Below are 15,545 nucleotides of genomic sequence, written 5' to 3' on the forward strand. Positions count from 1 at the left end.
AGATGCTACTGTATTAATATCAATATAGATGATACATACATGTTTGTGCCCAGTGTTATGGAAGAATATGAGGAATTTGTTAGACGATATGTAATATAACTTTTGTCCACTTACATGTACTAGAAATGATTGGTTATTTACCCCCAAAGAGAAGCTAGAAGAGTCTAGCATCGTGTAGGAATTTAATCCATAAAACAATGGATTATCTATTTTATTTGCTAGAATTCTTTAATATACTAGGTTTTCTATTCTGCTGCTGGTAATGAAATCTCACTTGTTCCTTCTAAATTTTGAGATTAAATTCAATTCGTTGATTGCCTCTTCAATCTTGAAATAAGTGGACTTTGCTACATAATAAGAGTGTGACAAGCTGGACTGGTTTCCTTCCCCAAATATCAGAGAGTCGAGTGAGTATGTGTGTTGAACTTTCTATTTTAAACTTCATCCAGCTATCCAAGCCTTTTAGGGAACATTCCATGCTGTGTAGTTCTCACAGTGTGACTATAACACTCTTGTAAAGAAAACTTAATTTTGTAGGGCTATTTTTAAATACAAAATAATCTGATTAAAAGCACAGCATTTTGCACTTAGGTATGTTAAGAATAGGTAATCTTCTTATTGTACTTGATATTTAACTGACAATATAGCTATCCTCCATGATCCTATGTACAAATGTAGAAAGCCAGGAGTACTTGTTCAACTGAAGGCATCAGTCTTTAAGATTTAATTATACAGTTGTGAATTCATTAAAGGGCAGTTGTCTCTCTTTTATAAGCACATAAAGAAGTTTTCTCTAAATTTTGTTGTTTTTTGAATAATTCCAATCAATTGGGTTGTTTAGGTTAAAATACGAGGCTAAAATGGTGTATGAATGAATTGCTTAAACATCATTGCAGGAATTAGCAATTGAGTGACCCTACAACATTTTACTGTAAAGTGTTCACTTATTTATACCATATGAGTGGCACACGCTCAGTGGCTGGAGATATGCCAGACTATTTGGAAACATCTATTTGGTGAATAATCGGTGTAACCTTGTATCTGCCAGCTCATTAGTATTATAAAAAGTATTGTGTTTAGGAAAGGAATGTCATTAATGGATATGAAGTAGAGATACTGAGCATCTGCTTTCTCTCTGTTCATTCTAAACTTTTTTTTATCCTAAACTTTGTACTGCTTTTCTGAAAGTGCTTAGGTAGCCAGAACTTTTATCAAACTAGACCTGGACATACCAATGAGATGAATAGCTGGTATATGCAGTTTAATTCAGACCTTTAACTATTTGAAAAGAAGTGGATTTATTAAACTGGTTAGAATTATCCTAGGTAAACTTTGTCAGAACAGCAGGTTCCATTCTCTAGTATCTGGAACACTTGAAAAAATCATTACTACACAAAACTATTTTGGTTTTGACTCTGTATGTCTGCAAGATGACTTCTAGAATTCAGTCTGGGCATGATTCAGTCTGGGCAAACAAAGATGAAATACAATTTGTTATATTATCTTCCCATTCTTTTCTCTCTTATTCTATTATCTTTATCATAAACAAACTTCTCTACCTCTTGTCACCTAGTAAGATATGGTTGTTAAAAGGGGGCTGACTGTTAACTTCCTCTCAAAGTATTCATAACTAAAAATAATCCTTATTGAGAATCTTGGTTAGTATTTTTGTGTAACTTTTGGGAAAGAAGTTAATTTATAGCATTGGGCTGTACAATGTATGTCTTTTTATTGCAAAATGAGTAGAAAATTACATTCTATTCTTTATCCCTCACTTTATCCCTTTGCCTAAGTATAGTAACTTGGCACATCATTAATCAGGCATATTGTCAAATGTGGGGTGATTTTATTTATTATGTCTCTGTACCAGTCTCCATGTGCTACGCTATTGAGGAAGTGGAGGCAATCCAAATTACTAGCTTTTTTCATTTTTGTGCCAGACTCTTGCTGTAGTTTTTAGGTCTATATACAACATAGCTATATCAATATAAGGTTTCCACTCTTTGTTGTACTGTCTAGTGGGAAATGACTAATTTAGTCTGTGTAATCTCAGTCTTAAACCTTGTCTAAACTCGCGGTTATGCTGGCAAAACTGTTGTTGCTCAAAGGTGTGAAAAAACCTCACCCCTGAGCAACATAAATTTTGCCAGCATAAGCACTTGTGTAGCCGCATTATGTTGACAGGAGAGAGCTCTTCCGCTAGCCTAATAAAACCTCCTAAACAAGCAGCGATAGCTATGTCGGCAGGAGAGTGTCTCCCACCAACATCGTGCTGTCCACAGCAAAATTTATGTTGCCCAGCGGTGTGGTTTTTTTTCACACCCCTGAGCAACAAAAGTTTTGCCAGCATAACCGCGAGTTTAGAGAAGGCCTTCATCTCAGTACTGCCAACTCCAAACGTTCAAAAATGAGTTGGGACCCCCCCCTCCTCAAAATGAGATTGTTTAAATATAATAAACTTTATGTTCCTTTTATTTGCCTTCTAGGTTTTGAGCCTTTCAGGTGTACTCAGGTCATATTTTCAAGCTTGTCTCCACAACCCAGAGGGTTAGAAACTTGGGGCACATCTTCACTACCGCACTAAAATGGTGCCACTGCCATCAATATAGTGGAATCGATTTACTGGGTCTGGTAAAGACGCGCTAAATCGATAGGAGAGCACTCACCCGTCAACATCTGTAATCCACCTCAATGACAGGTGGAAGCTATGTCGATGGGAGATGCTCTTCCCTCGACAGAGCTTAGTGTAAACACTGCAGCAAGTCGATCTAAGGTACGTCATCTTAAGTTACGTTACTTATGGAGCTTAACTAGTGTAACTTGGCACAATAGTGAAGATGTGCCCTTACTTTAAAAAAAAAAAAAAAATCACATTATCAAAAAAATGATCTTGTAATTGCATGTCTTCAGGAACTGGGGCTTTAAGTAAAACCCCAGATGTTGCCACAAGAGTTGGCAACTTTTAAATCTTCTTCCTTCCCTTCTTATTGTGATTCTCCCCTTTCCTCCCAGACATGATGGTGTTGGAGCATTACTTATCCAGCTCTCATGCAACTGATCAGGGAGTAAAACGCTGCTCTGCCATATTGGGCAAAGCAAGCCATAGGATTGCCAACCAGAGAACTGCAGAGCTAGCCATGTAAGAAGGGCATGAACAGTATTAATAGATTTTTAAGGCTGAGACTATTACAATCATCTAGTTTTGACTCCCTCTGGAATGCAGGCTGTAGAACTTCTCCCAGTGATTCTTGCATTAGGCCCGTAACTTCTATTTGAGCTACTGGGTATCTTTTTAGAAAGGAAAGATTCCCACTGCCAGGTTGTTAAAACAATGGATCAGAGTATTCAGTAACATATAATCCTATTCATTTAAAGCAATTACTTATGAAAAACGTAATCTTGAGGAATTTTATTCTTTTTTTGACTTAAAACATAACTATAATTTCTTTCCACTACTACTTCCAGCTGCTGCCTTCTGCTAATTCTCTCCAACACCCAGTGCTTCCCTGGATTCCAGAATATGGAGAACAGGGAGGTTCAGCTTCAAACAGCAGCCTGTGCCCTGCACCAAGCAGCCTTCTTTCAGGGCTGCAGAGGCAGCCCCAGCTCCAGTCTTACCTGCTCTGGAAAGACAGGCAGGGACAGTGTTTGTTTGTTTTTGTTTTTTTTTTAAAAAGAAGAGAGAGGGTGGGGGAGAGAGGGATGCAGCAGAGACTAAATACAGCACCTCATGTTTTGGGATGATAGACACATCTTTTTAATTTTATGATGAATCCTGTGCATTTTAGGATGGGTGGTGAGTCCAGTGCGTATCTACCACAGCTTCAGTAAAATAGATCAGACACACCCAAATCCAGGGCTGGAGAGTGTGGATACAACAATGTTGGGCAATCAGGACAATGAATTTCAGTAATGGAAAGTTTAGAGAGATATTCATTGTCAAAGAGGAGAAGGGCAAGAGCCTTTCTTGTGTGTTCAAGTACCTCTAGTTAAAGCAAATTTATACCACTTGCAACACTCCTCTACCTTCCTCTTTGAACCCTTTTAGGTTAGGCTTAGGTGCAGACACCTTTGAGAAACCAGCTAGCTGATGTATGAATTGAAAGGTTTGTTTTATTACATTTTAACAAAGGGATCATTGAATATGTTTCTTTATTAATTTTGTTAGGACAGAAAAATTCTAAATTTGAAGTAGAATTTAGAAGTCTGCTACTAGTTAACATACAGACTAGAATAAACAGTAGAAAATAACTTGAATGACTTCTAACCTTTGTTTTTGATTTTTAATTTGTTAATATAAACCCAGAAGTAATCAGTAATACTTTAGAAATCACTTTCTGAATCCAGTAAAGGGTAATTTGTAATAGATTACTTTTTCAAAACTTTCGCAGTCCTACCCACAGCAAAGGTTTGAAAATAGAGATGGTCTATTGTGATGGATTGCTACACAAAACTAAAGAAATATTGTAAGACCTAGTTCAAGGAGTAAAAATCAGGCCCATGCTTAGCACCTCTCTGTTTTGTGACTCTTGCATATGGCATACACTCTTAAAATACTGTTCTGAGTACCTTTATATGTCACGTTATGTGATTATCACATGGATCATTTTCAAAGATCTCAGTATCAGTATAATGTGGTAGCTTTTTTCCCCTTTGTCATGAACATCATAAAAATATTCCTGTGAACAAAATCTTTTGAGGTCTCCTGCAAAACCTGATTTCAATTCCTTAATTACTTTATGCATCTAAGCTATGCCACATAAGCTGGACATGTCTTCTCCCAGTCTTTGGGTGGTATGTACATCTGAAATAATGATCAGAAATTGTCGGGTATGCAACAGAACCACAACACTGTCACCAGTGTTTATTGGCTATTGTCTCGAATTCAGAACGTAGGTGATGCCTCATAACTCCTGTGATGTGTACATGTCTGGAATATACATGTAATAGTGTAAACACCTGTAAAGTTTCTGTGTGGCAACTTTGTATTCTTTGCAACCATGTTTTCAGTTTGAATTCATATCAAGTTACTTTTTGGAGTATCATTTTTATTAACTCTCTCTCTGTTGGTGATTTAAGGATATAAAAGTCTAAGAAGTCGTGCTTTTTATTTTTGGATCCTCTTCTTAATCTATTTGCAACTGAGAACAAGGTCATACAGTCCTTAAAATCTTTATCCTTATTTCCTGCAAATCTCATTACTGCTCTATAGCAATAGCAGGCAATTCACATCTTCAGCAACTTTGTATTAGACACATTACTTGAAGGATTCAAGCAGACACTAATGATTATGATAGGGAGAGATGAAATACAATTTAAAGTGGGTTTCCCCCTTAAAAATTCTTAATTGGAATAGAACATTTTGCAATTAAAAAACATTTTTTGATAGTTCACCAAACCCTGGAATTAACACGAGCACTTAAAAAAAATAGCTTGGGACCATCCCTTGTCTGTTGACCTCTCTCAAATGTCTGTTAAATCATATACCAGTACCAAATAGTAATGGTAAAATGTGTGGGCTGTTTGTGAAGATGATTTCAGCATTATTTTTTACTGCTCATAAGTCTTTATCCTGAGACGTGATGAGCCCCACAGCTCCTCTGACTTCAGTGGAGCAGTGGGAACTCAGCAGTTATCAGGATCAGTACTTTATATCTTTGATTAAGAACAGATGCTGCATGAGGTGGACGGCTCTGTGTTTGATCACAGCGTACGAAGTGACCTTGGTTGCCATCTTGCCAGTTGGGAGCACTGTACTAGATCATAATTTTGTTAAGATTAGCAGCTCTTGATTGTGGTTGCAAGTCAAACAGCCAATAAAAGTGACTCAAATTAGTAATGAGTTACTTGCAGTAAGTTATGGAAAGAGAGCCGCTATGAGATGAAATTGGGAAAATTGCTGGCTAAGAGCTATTTAACCTGAAGGTATTAAAATCAAATTGGTCTGCCACAGCTCACCCTACAGTACTACAGGAACTAGTATATGAAGTGTTGAAACCATGAACTCTTGGAGGGCAGGAGAGATCCCAGAGGGCTGGAAAAAAGGGTAAGCATCATGCCTATATGTGAAGAGGAGTTGGGAGAAGGAATTGCAGATCAGTAAATTTAACTTCAAACCAGGTAAATTCTTAGAATTGTGAATAAAGAGGTGAATTTGTCAGCACCGAAAATACATTGAAAAATTATAGGCAACATCATCTAATAAATTTTACCATGTAACTTATTTTCTTTCATATGAAAATTTAGTGGCTAAAAGGAACCCAGATGGCCTAGTGTATGTCTTGATTTTTGTGAGTCTTTGATCCTGGGAATTGCTGAGTTCTCATTGCTCTACTGAAGTCAGTGGGAGTTGTGGGGCTCATGGCTTCTCAGGATAAAGACTTAGGAGTAGTAAAAATAATGCTGAAACCATCTTCACAAACTTCCCACATATTTAACCAAATAATAATAATTTGGAGTAGAATATTAATATATAGAAGGATAATAATAACTTTTAAAGAGGTTTAGCATCAATCACGTTGTTTATGGGTAAAAATAAATTATTCTTACAGGAAGGAATAAGATATGGGGTTGGGGTAATATGGGTAGTAGTACACAGAAGGATTAAAAGTTTTAGTGGGTGGTATATTGATGTTTTATTATTATTGGTCAAAATAGTAGTTGGGAGGTGCAGGAAGACATGCTATATTGCCTTTCATAATACTGTAGTAGTGCCCTGCATAAAAGATGTAGTTTGCCTTTCATTTAAATACTGTTTGGTTTCATGTATTATTTCTTTTTTATTTTTTTAAGACTTGAAGAGAGATCAGAGTGGAGCAGCAAATTTATAGAAAATTTGGAAAATAAAATTTGGAAAACACATGGGGGAAAGTTCAGAGATGGAGTAGAGATAGAATTATTAAAAACATGGGAAGGGATGTTTACAAAAAAGACCAGAGATCAGTTCTCATTAGTAAACAGTGCCAAAATAGGAGACAAATTTAGGTTAAATATTGGAACTTTTATAACCATGAGAACAGTTAGGCACTGAAATAAGCTGCAGAGAGGTTGCAAAATCCCCTTCACTGTAGCAAGATTAGATCCCATCTGTCAAAGATGGCATGGACAATGAGATTAATCCTGCCGTGATGCAAACGGCTAGACTGAATGACCTACTAGAGAGGTCCCCCGTAACTTAATGATTCCGTGAAAACCATAAAGATACATCTGTGGCTGCCTAGTCCAGTTGGCTGTATATGGAGATCAGTCTCTATTCTGTGGTCACTAAAGTTCATCTATAGAATTTAATTTTACTGTGAGACTACTGATTCTTTTAATGCCATTTCTTTCTAGAATTAGAACTTTAACATTAAAGCTATACTTTCACCAACCTATTATATTGCCATTAAAATCGTTGTAAATGACTGAAAATCCATGGGTAGTTTTTACATAAGAAACTTTCAGGAACACTTCTGGGTTGTACATGAATATCGTGCTCCCAATATTGAGAGAGAAAAAATAAATATCTTAGGCCCTGACACTTCTAGTATATGTTTTTCTTTTCTGTACTGGCTATAATATCCTGGAAGAGGTTTGACAATCTATTATTTGAGTCTGTTTTAAAATTATGAATGTTAATTTTTTTCAGTTATCTTGCAACTCTTTTCATTTTACATTTAATATTCCATTTCTGCTTATGAAGGTCAGGGTGGAAACTGTTACATTAGGAACAACCAGGCTGCCCTAATTAGAAAAGGAAGACTCTGCTCCGACATGTAGCACTGTTGTGTCACACATTTTAGTTATAGTTTTTTTAGAATGTATTTTAAATCTAAACAAGGCTTCCCTGCAACTGTTTAATCAGCAATTTGTAATTCAGAAGATCCAGTAGCTGAGGATTGATTTGCCTAACTTTACTCTGGCATTTCTAACTAGTTGAGTTGTGGCCTGACACTCTCACTGAGATCCTGACATTCATTTTGTTGTAGTACTATAAAGATTGAAAATAGCAGCTGTTGTTGATTTCAGCGTATCAGATGATCACAGCAATATATAGCAGAGAGCATGTGGAACTTCAGTACCAGTGCACTTTCCCGTGGTTAGAGTCTATTTAATGTTCCTGTATCTCAAATATACTCAAAAGAGAGAAGTTGCTTTGTGTTTAATTGCGTAAGATGGGTTGCTTGTTTTCCTGCTTTCTTCTCCCATCGCCAAAGTGCTTTCTCTCCCCCCCCCCCCCCCTTTGAAGTAGCATTTTTTAATTCCTGGTTTACAGAAAACGAACACTTTTGTACACTTGAGCATGTTGGTTTATTTTCTTTACCTATGTTCCAAGTCCCTAATGTTGCAAACGAGTCAAAGGAGCATAAAACGTGAAGGAAGAGAATTACTGTATTCGCTATCTGTCTGTGGTGAGACTTGATGCTTCTTGCATTCCTTTTTACTTCACTCTGGCAGCAGGAATTTTCAGGGGGCCTATATACATCTTGCTGACTCTTTGTTTCAGTACTCCGAGCTTTCCTATGACTGATCCTAGAATGGAGGCTGAAGGAATGTATACAGGAGCAATAATGCACATGGGTAAAGCTTCCTGCATAAGCAGCTGCATCTTGAGTGGGAAGGAGGAAACTAGGGATTACAGATAATGGGCTAGAGTCCTAAAAGTTGTGTGTTATGCTTCATAGTGTCATGAAAGTGGTTTTGGAAGTTGGATGTGAGAAATATAGAGATAAATATTATTGAGTTGTAAGATGGGGAGGATAAAGTTGTTTATGTATGGCTTTGTAAAGTGCCTAGCACACATTTTAAACTATTGTTAATAATAATATTAATAAAATCTCCATTATAATTTACTATTCCTGAATTCAGATTTCTCCAGGTGGAAATTCGTGTTGTGTTCTCAGATGCTTTGCCATCTCTGAGCTTCTCAAAGATCTTAGAAATCCACTGTGTAGGGGCTGGTGGGGTGGGGTTATAAAATGATTTAAGGCTACTGGGTTTTTCTCCCCCTTATTGCTTCATTTTCACGTAAACCATCTCTGTCCTTGTCCTATGTGTTTAGGAGTCTTGGCAGAGACCAGCTAAGTTGACATGAAGACCTTAAATAGTTCTAATAACGGAGATCTTGTCAGTTCAGCACTTATGAACACTAACTCTTTTGAATATAATATACACACACGTATGTGTTCGCATGTGTGCACACAAGCTTTTATTCAGGTTTCCAGTTTAGATGCAGGTAGCTATCAACCCCTAAATTGCCTTAAAACTTTCCATTTTTGTTAACTGCTCCTTCTGCTTGGATTGGGAATGATCAGTTGTGGGTGAGGTTACAAAAACATTCAGAAAAGTTGAGGAATGAACTGCTAGGGAGTTGGGACAGGGAGGTGATCGTGGCAAGCTTGCAGGAAATAATTTTTTATGTGGAGGGATCAGCGGTTGCTGAGGCAGAGGAATTGATGAGATGAGGATGCAAATATCCTTGTTCCACAGTGTAATTTACTTAAGTCGTGCTCAGGGCTAAAAGGGTAAAAGTGATTTATAACATCAGGACTTTAAACTTTACAGGAAATTCTCATTTACTTTTCCAGTTAATGTTATGGACTGGTTACTGAAAAAAAATTTGTTTTCTTCCTCCAAAGATTATTATAGTCCAGCAATGATGGGGTTGAAGACAGATCAGGAGGTCCTTGGAGAACTTGTGAAAATGAAAGTTCCAGCAGTGGCAGAGTTGATGGATAGACATGGTGTCATGTGGACTTTGGTGGTGTCTCGTTGGTTTATATGCTTGTTTATTGACATTCTTCCAGTAGAGGTCAGTATAACTTGAAGGTATTTTAATATACATGTGTGGAGAATAGGGGAATTACGTGCAGTTTTTTTATCAATATGCATATGCCCCTCAGATTACATGTGTGGTATTCTCCCTGAATACATAGAGTTCTGTAAGAGAGAAACCAACAGAAAATAAACAATGGCAAAGATAAGGGGGTTATGATAAGGTAAACTAAGAGTCCCTGAGAAAACAATAGGGGTATCATTAATTGGGGGAGTACCTGTGCTTGGCTCCACTATTCTGCCAAGGTTTATTCTTCCTGACCAAAAACCCAGGCCTGGTCTACACTGCTGGTGAAATTTGGTCGACAGGAGATAGCAAGCTATGTAGTTACGCAAGCTCCCATTGACTTCCTAACTTCTACCTACTGCAGTGTCCCCACTGCGCTGCACTGATGGGAAATGTTCTCCCAATGATGCAGCGTTACTCTTTTTGAGGGGGTGGATTAATGGTGTCAACTTCTGGATCGATTGCGTGGGTCTCCACTGCCAGTCAGTCGATCCCACAGAATCGATCTGGCAGTGCCAACCCTAGACATACCCCCAGGATCAATGGGAGTATAAAAATCTTTAAAATGTTGGTTAAAGAAGAAGCAGGGCTCCCCTGGGAGCATCAGGAAGAGCTGACAGGCTGGCAAGGAGACACACACAGAGGGAGCATGCTGCAAACAGGACAGTCTGGAGAACCTGCCAAAGCTTGCAAGGAAAGATTTAGGGTTAGGTAAGAGGATATATGCATATAGACATTTTGCTCTGTGAGCTATGCGCCTTTGGGTGCACGAATAAATAACGCTTTGTTCTGAAGAAGCTCTTTTGAGTCACTAATCAGCCACTGTCATAGGTTCCCGGAGGAATTTCACAGGTGCCAAACCAACTTGGGCCTGTCAGGTTAATAAGGCTGGAGAATGGGCTATAGCCCAGAGATCCAGTCTAGGAGTGGTTAGACTGGGTTTCCAGCCAGAGTGAGGTACTGCAAGCCAGGCCTCTTACCTAAGGGGTGCACTGGAGTGGGATGAAAAGGGGTTTAAGGTGTGGTTCGCCTGGTAACTGGTATGTTAGACCATTATCCCACTGATGATGCGTTAATAATCATTACTGGCTACAAAGCAACAAGGTAACCTTTCTAACAACTTTTTTTCTTCTACAGACTGTGCTCCGAATTTGGGATTGTTTATTCCATGAGGGATCAAAAATCCTCTTTCGTGTGGCCTTAACGTTAATTAAGCAACATCAAGCTTTTATTTTAGAAGCCACCAATTTCCCCGACATTTGTGATAAGTTTAAGCAGATCACCAGAGGGACATTTGTGACAGAGTGCCACACTTTCATGCAGGTAAGTGTTTCCAGTTTACAACATGGAACAGTGAAAAACTGTGGAACCAAATAGACTTTGAAGGGTCTTGTTCAGCCCAAAAGGTGACTAAACTTTGAGAGCTGCATCCGTGTGAATTTCCAAAAGGCTGTGCAGCATTTCTGGTATAAACCAACTTTGAACGTGGCAATGTGACTTGTGTTAAACTTTAAGAAGATATTTCTAAGAAATGACCTATTAATCCGTATGTAACCATACATTTACATCACCTGCATTATACTAAATGAGACCTCTCCCATTCTGCCAAATAGAGTAGGACAGATACAGATGGCAAAACCCCCAAACAATTCAGTAAACTGGGTTGATTCTGTTTTATTTTCTGTAAATATTCAAGCAAATGAGTTTTTTGTGCTGAATTTTAAGTGACTGCTCCAGAGAAATTTGGATTTTTTTTCCACAAGCACTCACACCAGCAATATGATTCCAAGAATATGCTTAGTTACAGAAGAAAACCATACCACATGGTCTCTATACATTCAAAACGGCTGTAGTTTATAAGAGAAAAATCTCACTGACAACTGCTTATAAACCGCAGACCAAAGATTATTCCTGCAAGTTATTGTCCATGTATGTCAAGGGTGCCCAGAGGTTTGAATTTTCAGTTTTATATAAGACTGAAGCAAATACGTTCCAATAACAGAGAGGCCACAACATATTTTTTTTAAATAATAAATGAGAAGACACTGCAGCAGTGGACTCGGACAGTTAAATGTTTTAAATATACTTGCGTTTGAACAAAAAGTTCTCCTTCAAGTGATTGTGCACATTACATTCCACTTTAGGTGTGTGTGTGCCCAATGCACTAAGTCAGAGCCTTTTACCAGCAGTTCCACTAGGTGGCACAAGCACCCTTGCTCTCCTCATGCCCAGCTGAGGGTGTAAAAATGGCTTGTCCACTGCCTTCCTCTCACTTCCCTCTCACTCCCCATGGCAAGAGTCAGAGCTCCCCAGAGCTTCGCTAGCAGTTCATCCAGCTTTCTAAGAATCTCTTTCTATAAATAGTTGTTTATACTAGTGTTAGTTTACTTAGTTCTTAGTGTTAGTTTAGCCAGTTTAGTTTTAAACTAAATCTTGGGGGTTTATTGTGAAGAAACCCCTGGATTTCAAACAATGTGCCATGTGCCGGGCTGTGTTTCCTGTTACGGATAGACACAAAAGATGGTTAATTTATTTAGGGGAAGGGCATGTAAGGGACAAATGCCCAGTTTGTACTCCCTCCCCAGTAGAATGAAAAATCAGAGAGACTGACATTAAAAAGTCCATCTGATGAAGAAGGCCATGAGATCTGTGCATCCAGTGTCAGAACCAGACATTATGAACCGACAGACTCTGAATCTATCAGGAGTGCCCCTTCTCTGCCATGGTAACCTTACTGCATGGATGAGCTCTGGCTAAATGAGCATGAGAAACTGTGCTCTAGAAATTTCCAGGCTATCTGCTAAACAGCAGGAAAAATTCTACTAGGATCATCTATGATGCAAAGTGGAAGAGATTTTTCTGTTTGGGTGTGATCTCAACACTTGTTACCCCATTGTATGGACACTAGTCGTATACTAAATTACTTCTTATATTTGAACTCATCTGGCATTTTAATTAGCTCTGTAAGAGTTTTCCAAGTGTCCTTATCTGCGGTTCACCCACCGTTACAGGATTTTGGGTTTTGTTTTTTTTTTTCTTGTCCTATGGTCTCCCTATTTTTGGAAGGTTGTCGATGTCTACCCTCCAGTATCTCACCAGTAGCAGCATGGGATCTTAACCTTGTCATAGTCTACTTAATTAATTAATTAATCCAAATTTGAAGTCCTGGTGGCAATTACTTCTGCCAGAAGTGTTTAAGAGCTCCACGTTCTGCTTATTGACCCTCCCTGGGCAGCCTTTTATAAGGACGAGGTTTCTCTCAGGCCACGTCCTAAGTTCATGGCAAAGGTGGTGTCCGCTTTTGACATGAACCAATCTATTCAGTTTCTGGTCTTCTTTCCAAAACCACACATCAGAAGCTAAGGAAAAACTTTACAGTTTGGATATAAGGAGAGCTTTTGTTTTCTACATCAACTGCACTTAAATCATTCAGAGCCTGTACAAGACTCTCTACATCTTATGCCAAGAGACTCCAAGGACAAGCAATGTCAGCTCAGGGTATCTCACACTGGATGTCTGACTGTATTAAACTTTGTTATGATCTTGTGAAAGTCTCTCCTCTATTGAGAATAGCTCACTGTACCAGAGCTCAGTCTGCTTCTTCAGCCTTCAAGAGTAATGAACCGATTATAGGCATCTACACATCAGCAACATGGTTGTCCGTGGGTTCTTTTTCAAGACATTATCCCATCACTCAAGCCTCATGAGATGATGCCAGCTTTGGCAAGTCTCTGTTACTGTCTCTCCTCAGATGATTTGAAGTCCCAACGCCTGTTTAGGTGACTTAGGCTACGGCTACACTGACAGTCACCACCATCAGATCCATTTCTCTGGATCGACTGAGTGGTCAGTGACGACCCGCTCAGTCGATCCAGAAATCAATGTACTAAGACCACCTTCACTAGTGGCATAGTGCTGCGTCGATGGGAACCGGCACAGCGCAGTGAAGACGGCGCGCAGAAGAGAAGCAGAGAAGTCGATGGGAGTTACACAAGTTTTTTGCGTAGCTTGTGTAACTCCCGTCGACTGCCATCGAATCTTGGAGGTAAGTGTAGACAGGGTCTTAGTGACTTAGTGACTTTCACAAGTGAATGTATATATGTGCAACCACTTGAAGGAACTTGTGCACTTATATCTTCCATACCCCTCCTTCCATTCCCACTATATTGCACAGTTTCACAGGTGGTGGGAAGGAACAAAGAGTGAGGAGGCAGGCTTGCCCCCTTTTATGCTCTTGGCTGGGTGCAGGAGGAGAGCAGGGGTGCTTGTGCCACTTTGTGGTATTGCTGGCAAAAGTCTCTGGCTTGAGTGCATTGGGCACATACCTCAAATGGAATGTGTACATGCAGAGCACATCTCGAAGAACAACTGTTACTGAAGGGGAGTAACTGTTTTTTATTTTGAGGCATGATCCCATGCAAACATTCTCACCATGGTGCTGAACAAAGCTTGCAGCATGGTTTTTAAAGTTTGCTTACAGTTCATAGCTCAACTCTGTGGGCCTCTCATTTTTCCTTCTCCCTATCCAAAACAGGTAACTGTTCCCAAAGGAATACATTGGTATATCTGGGGCAAGCTTATAAATGACCTGTTTGAACAGTTAGAAGGCTGATGTGGGCTATGAGATAAAAATTGGATGTTTATCAAAAAATAATATGTTTAAGCCATCTCATGTTTGACTACCATCTCTTTAGAGCTCACAATGCAGTTGAAGCAACAACTATTTTACATTATTTTTGTCTGAAATATTGTGTCTAGAATAATCTATAATAAACTCTGATCTATGGACTGGTAAGCAATGCTCTCTGCTGATATTTACAGTAGGGACCTAAGAATTTCATTAATGCTCCTTTACATCTGGAGGTGAAGTCTAAAAGACTTCCATATCTTTTGTCTGGGATCATGTTTTTAAGTAACAATTCTTTTTCTAGAAAATATTTACAGAACCTGGAAGCTTGTCCATGGCAACAGTTAACAAACTTCGAGAGACGTGTAGAGCAAAGCTGGTTGCTCAGGGATAAACCAACATTGTTTAAAAAGATGGTCAGTTATCACAGAAATTGAGACATTCCTCTACTTTGATTGCACTGATGGAAGCACAAGTTCTAAACTTTCCATGAGTATCATTTGATACTTGACCAGTTTTTCCTGCCTTTCACGTAAGTGTTGTAAACGTTTTGTACTCTGTCAGTAATCTGGTATCTTGAACCTTTTTAAAAAAAATGGTTTAGAATATTCTCAGAATAGAATGTGACCAATGTGAGATTAAAAGTCACTCTCCTTGTTTTTCTTCAGGGCATTTTCTAATGTCTGAATAAATAGATTTATTAGAGCTATATATACAATTCTGTATATTAATCATGAAACCAGAGCCATTTGTACAAAATAAATTCTATTTATTTGTCAAAGCCTGTTTTATGGAGTTCAGTGTTGTTCTAAGTACTCTGGTATCAGACTCCCAGCGTCTGGCAGTAACAGGCCTCAGAAAATGAATAGCCCCCTATCTCAATCTTCCGTAGCCAGGCATTGCTTTACCTGCTTATCTTACCCGTACTTGCTACTACATGGCTGCTTGCTGCTTCCCTCTGGACTGCCTTCCTTTCTCTTTTCTCACTCTTTCCTGGAGCTGGCCTGCAATGTGTTGGCTGCTTCCCAGAAGCATTTAAAAAACTGGAATAGCCCAGCACCTCTATGTACCTGTGTAGTGGTGAGACCTTACCATTAT

The 15,545-nt window shown here is 38.8% G+C and overlaps 1 protein-coding gene across 2 annotated transcripts in view; it reads left to right on the forward strand.

Annotated features, from left to right (window-relative positions):
- The window catches only part of GRTP1 (growth hormone regulated TBC protein 1), a 46,475-nt gene extending 31,247 nt beyond the window's left edge, over nucleotides 1-15,228 (forward strand). For both annotated transcript variants that reach the window (XM_067563657.1, XM_067563656.1), the window contains exons 6-8: nucleotides 9,618-9,790; nucleotides 10,958-11,143; nucleotides 14,752-15,228. In XM_067563657.1, coding sequence (XP_067419758.1) covers nucleotides 9,618-9,790; nucleotides 10,958-11,143; nucleotides 14,752-14,841 — 449 coding nt within the window. In that variant the 3' untranslated portion in view covers nucleotides 14,842-15,228. The remainder of the gene's footprint in view (nucleotides 1-9,617; nucleotides 9,791-10,957; nucleotides 11,144-14,751) is intronic.
- The last annotated feature ends 317 nt before the right edge of the window (nucleotides 15,229-15,545 follow it).

The sequence above is a fragment of the Emydura macquarii genome, unplaced genomic scaffold (assembly GCF_026122565.2).
Source record: "Emydura macquarii macquarii isolate MOO-44397 ecotype Brisbane River unplaced genomic scaffold, CSIRO-AGI_Emac_v2 contig_2531, whole genome shotgun sequence".
NCBI classification, from domain to species: Eukaryota; Metazoa; Chordata; order Testudines; family Chelidae; genus Emydura; species Emydura macquarii.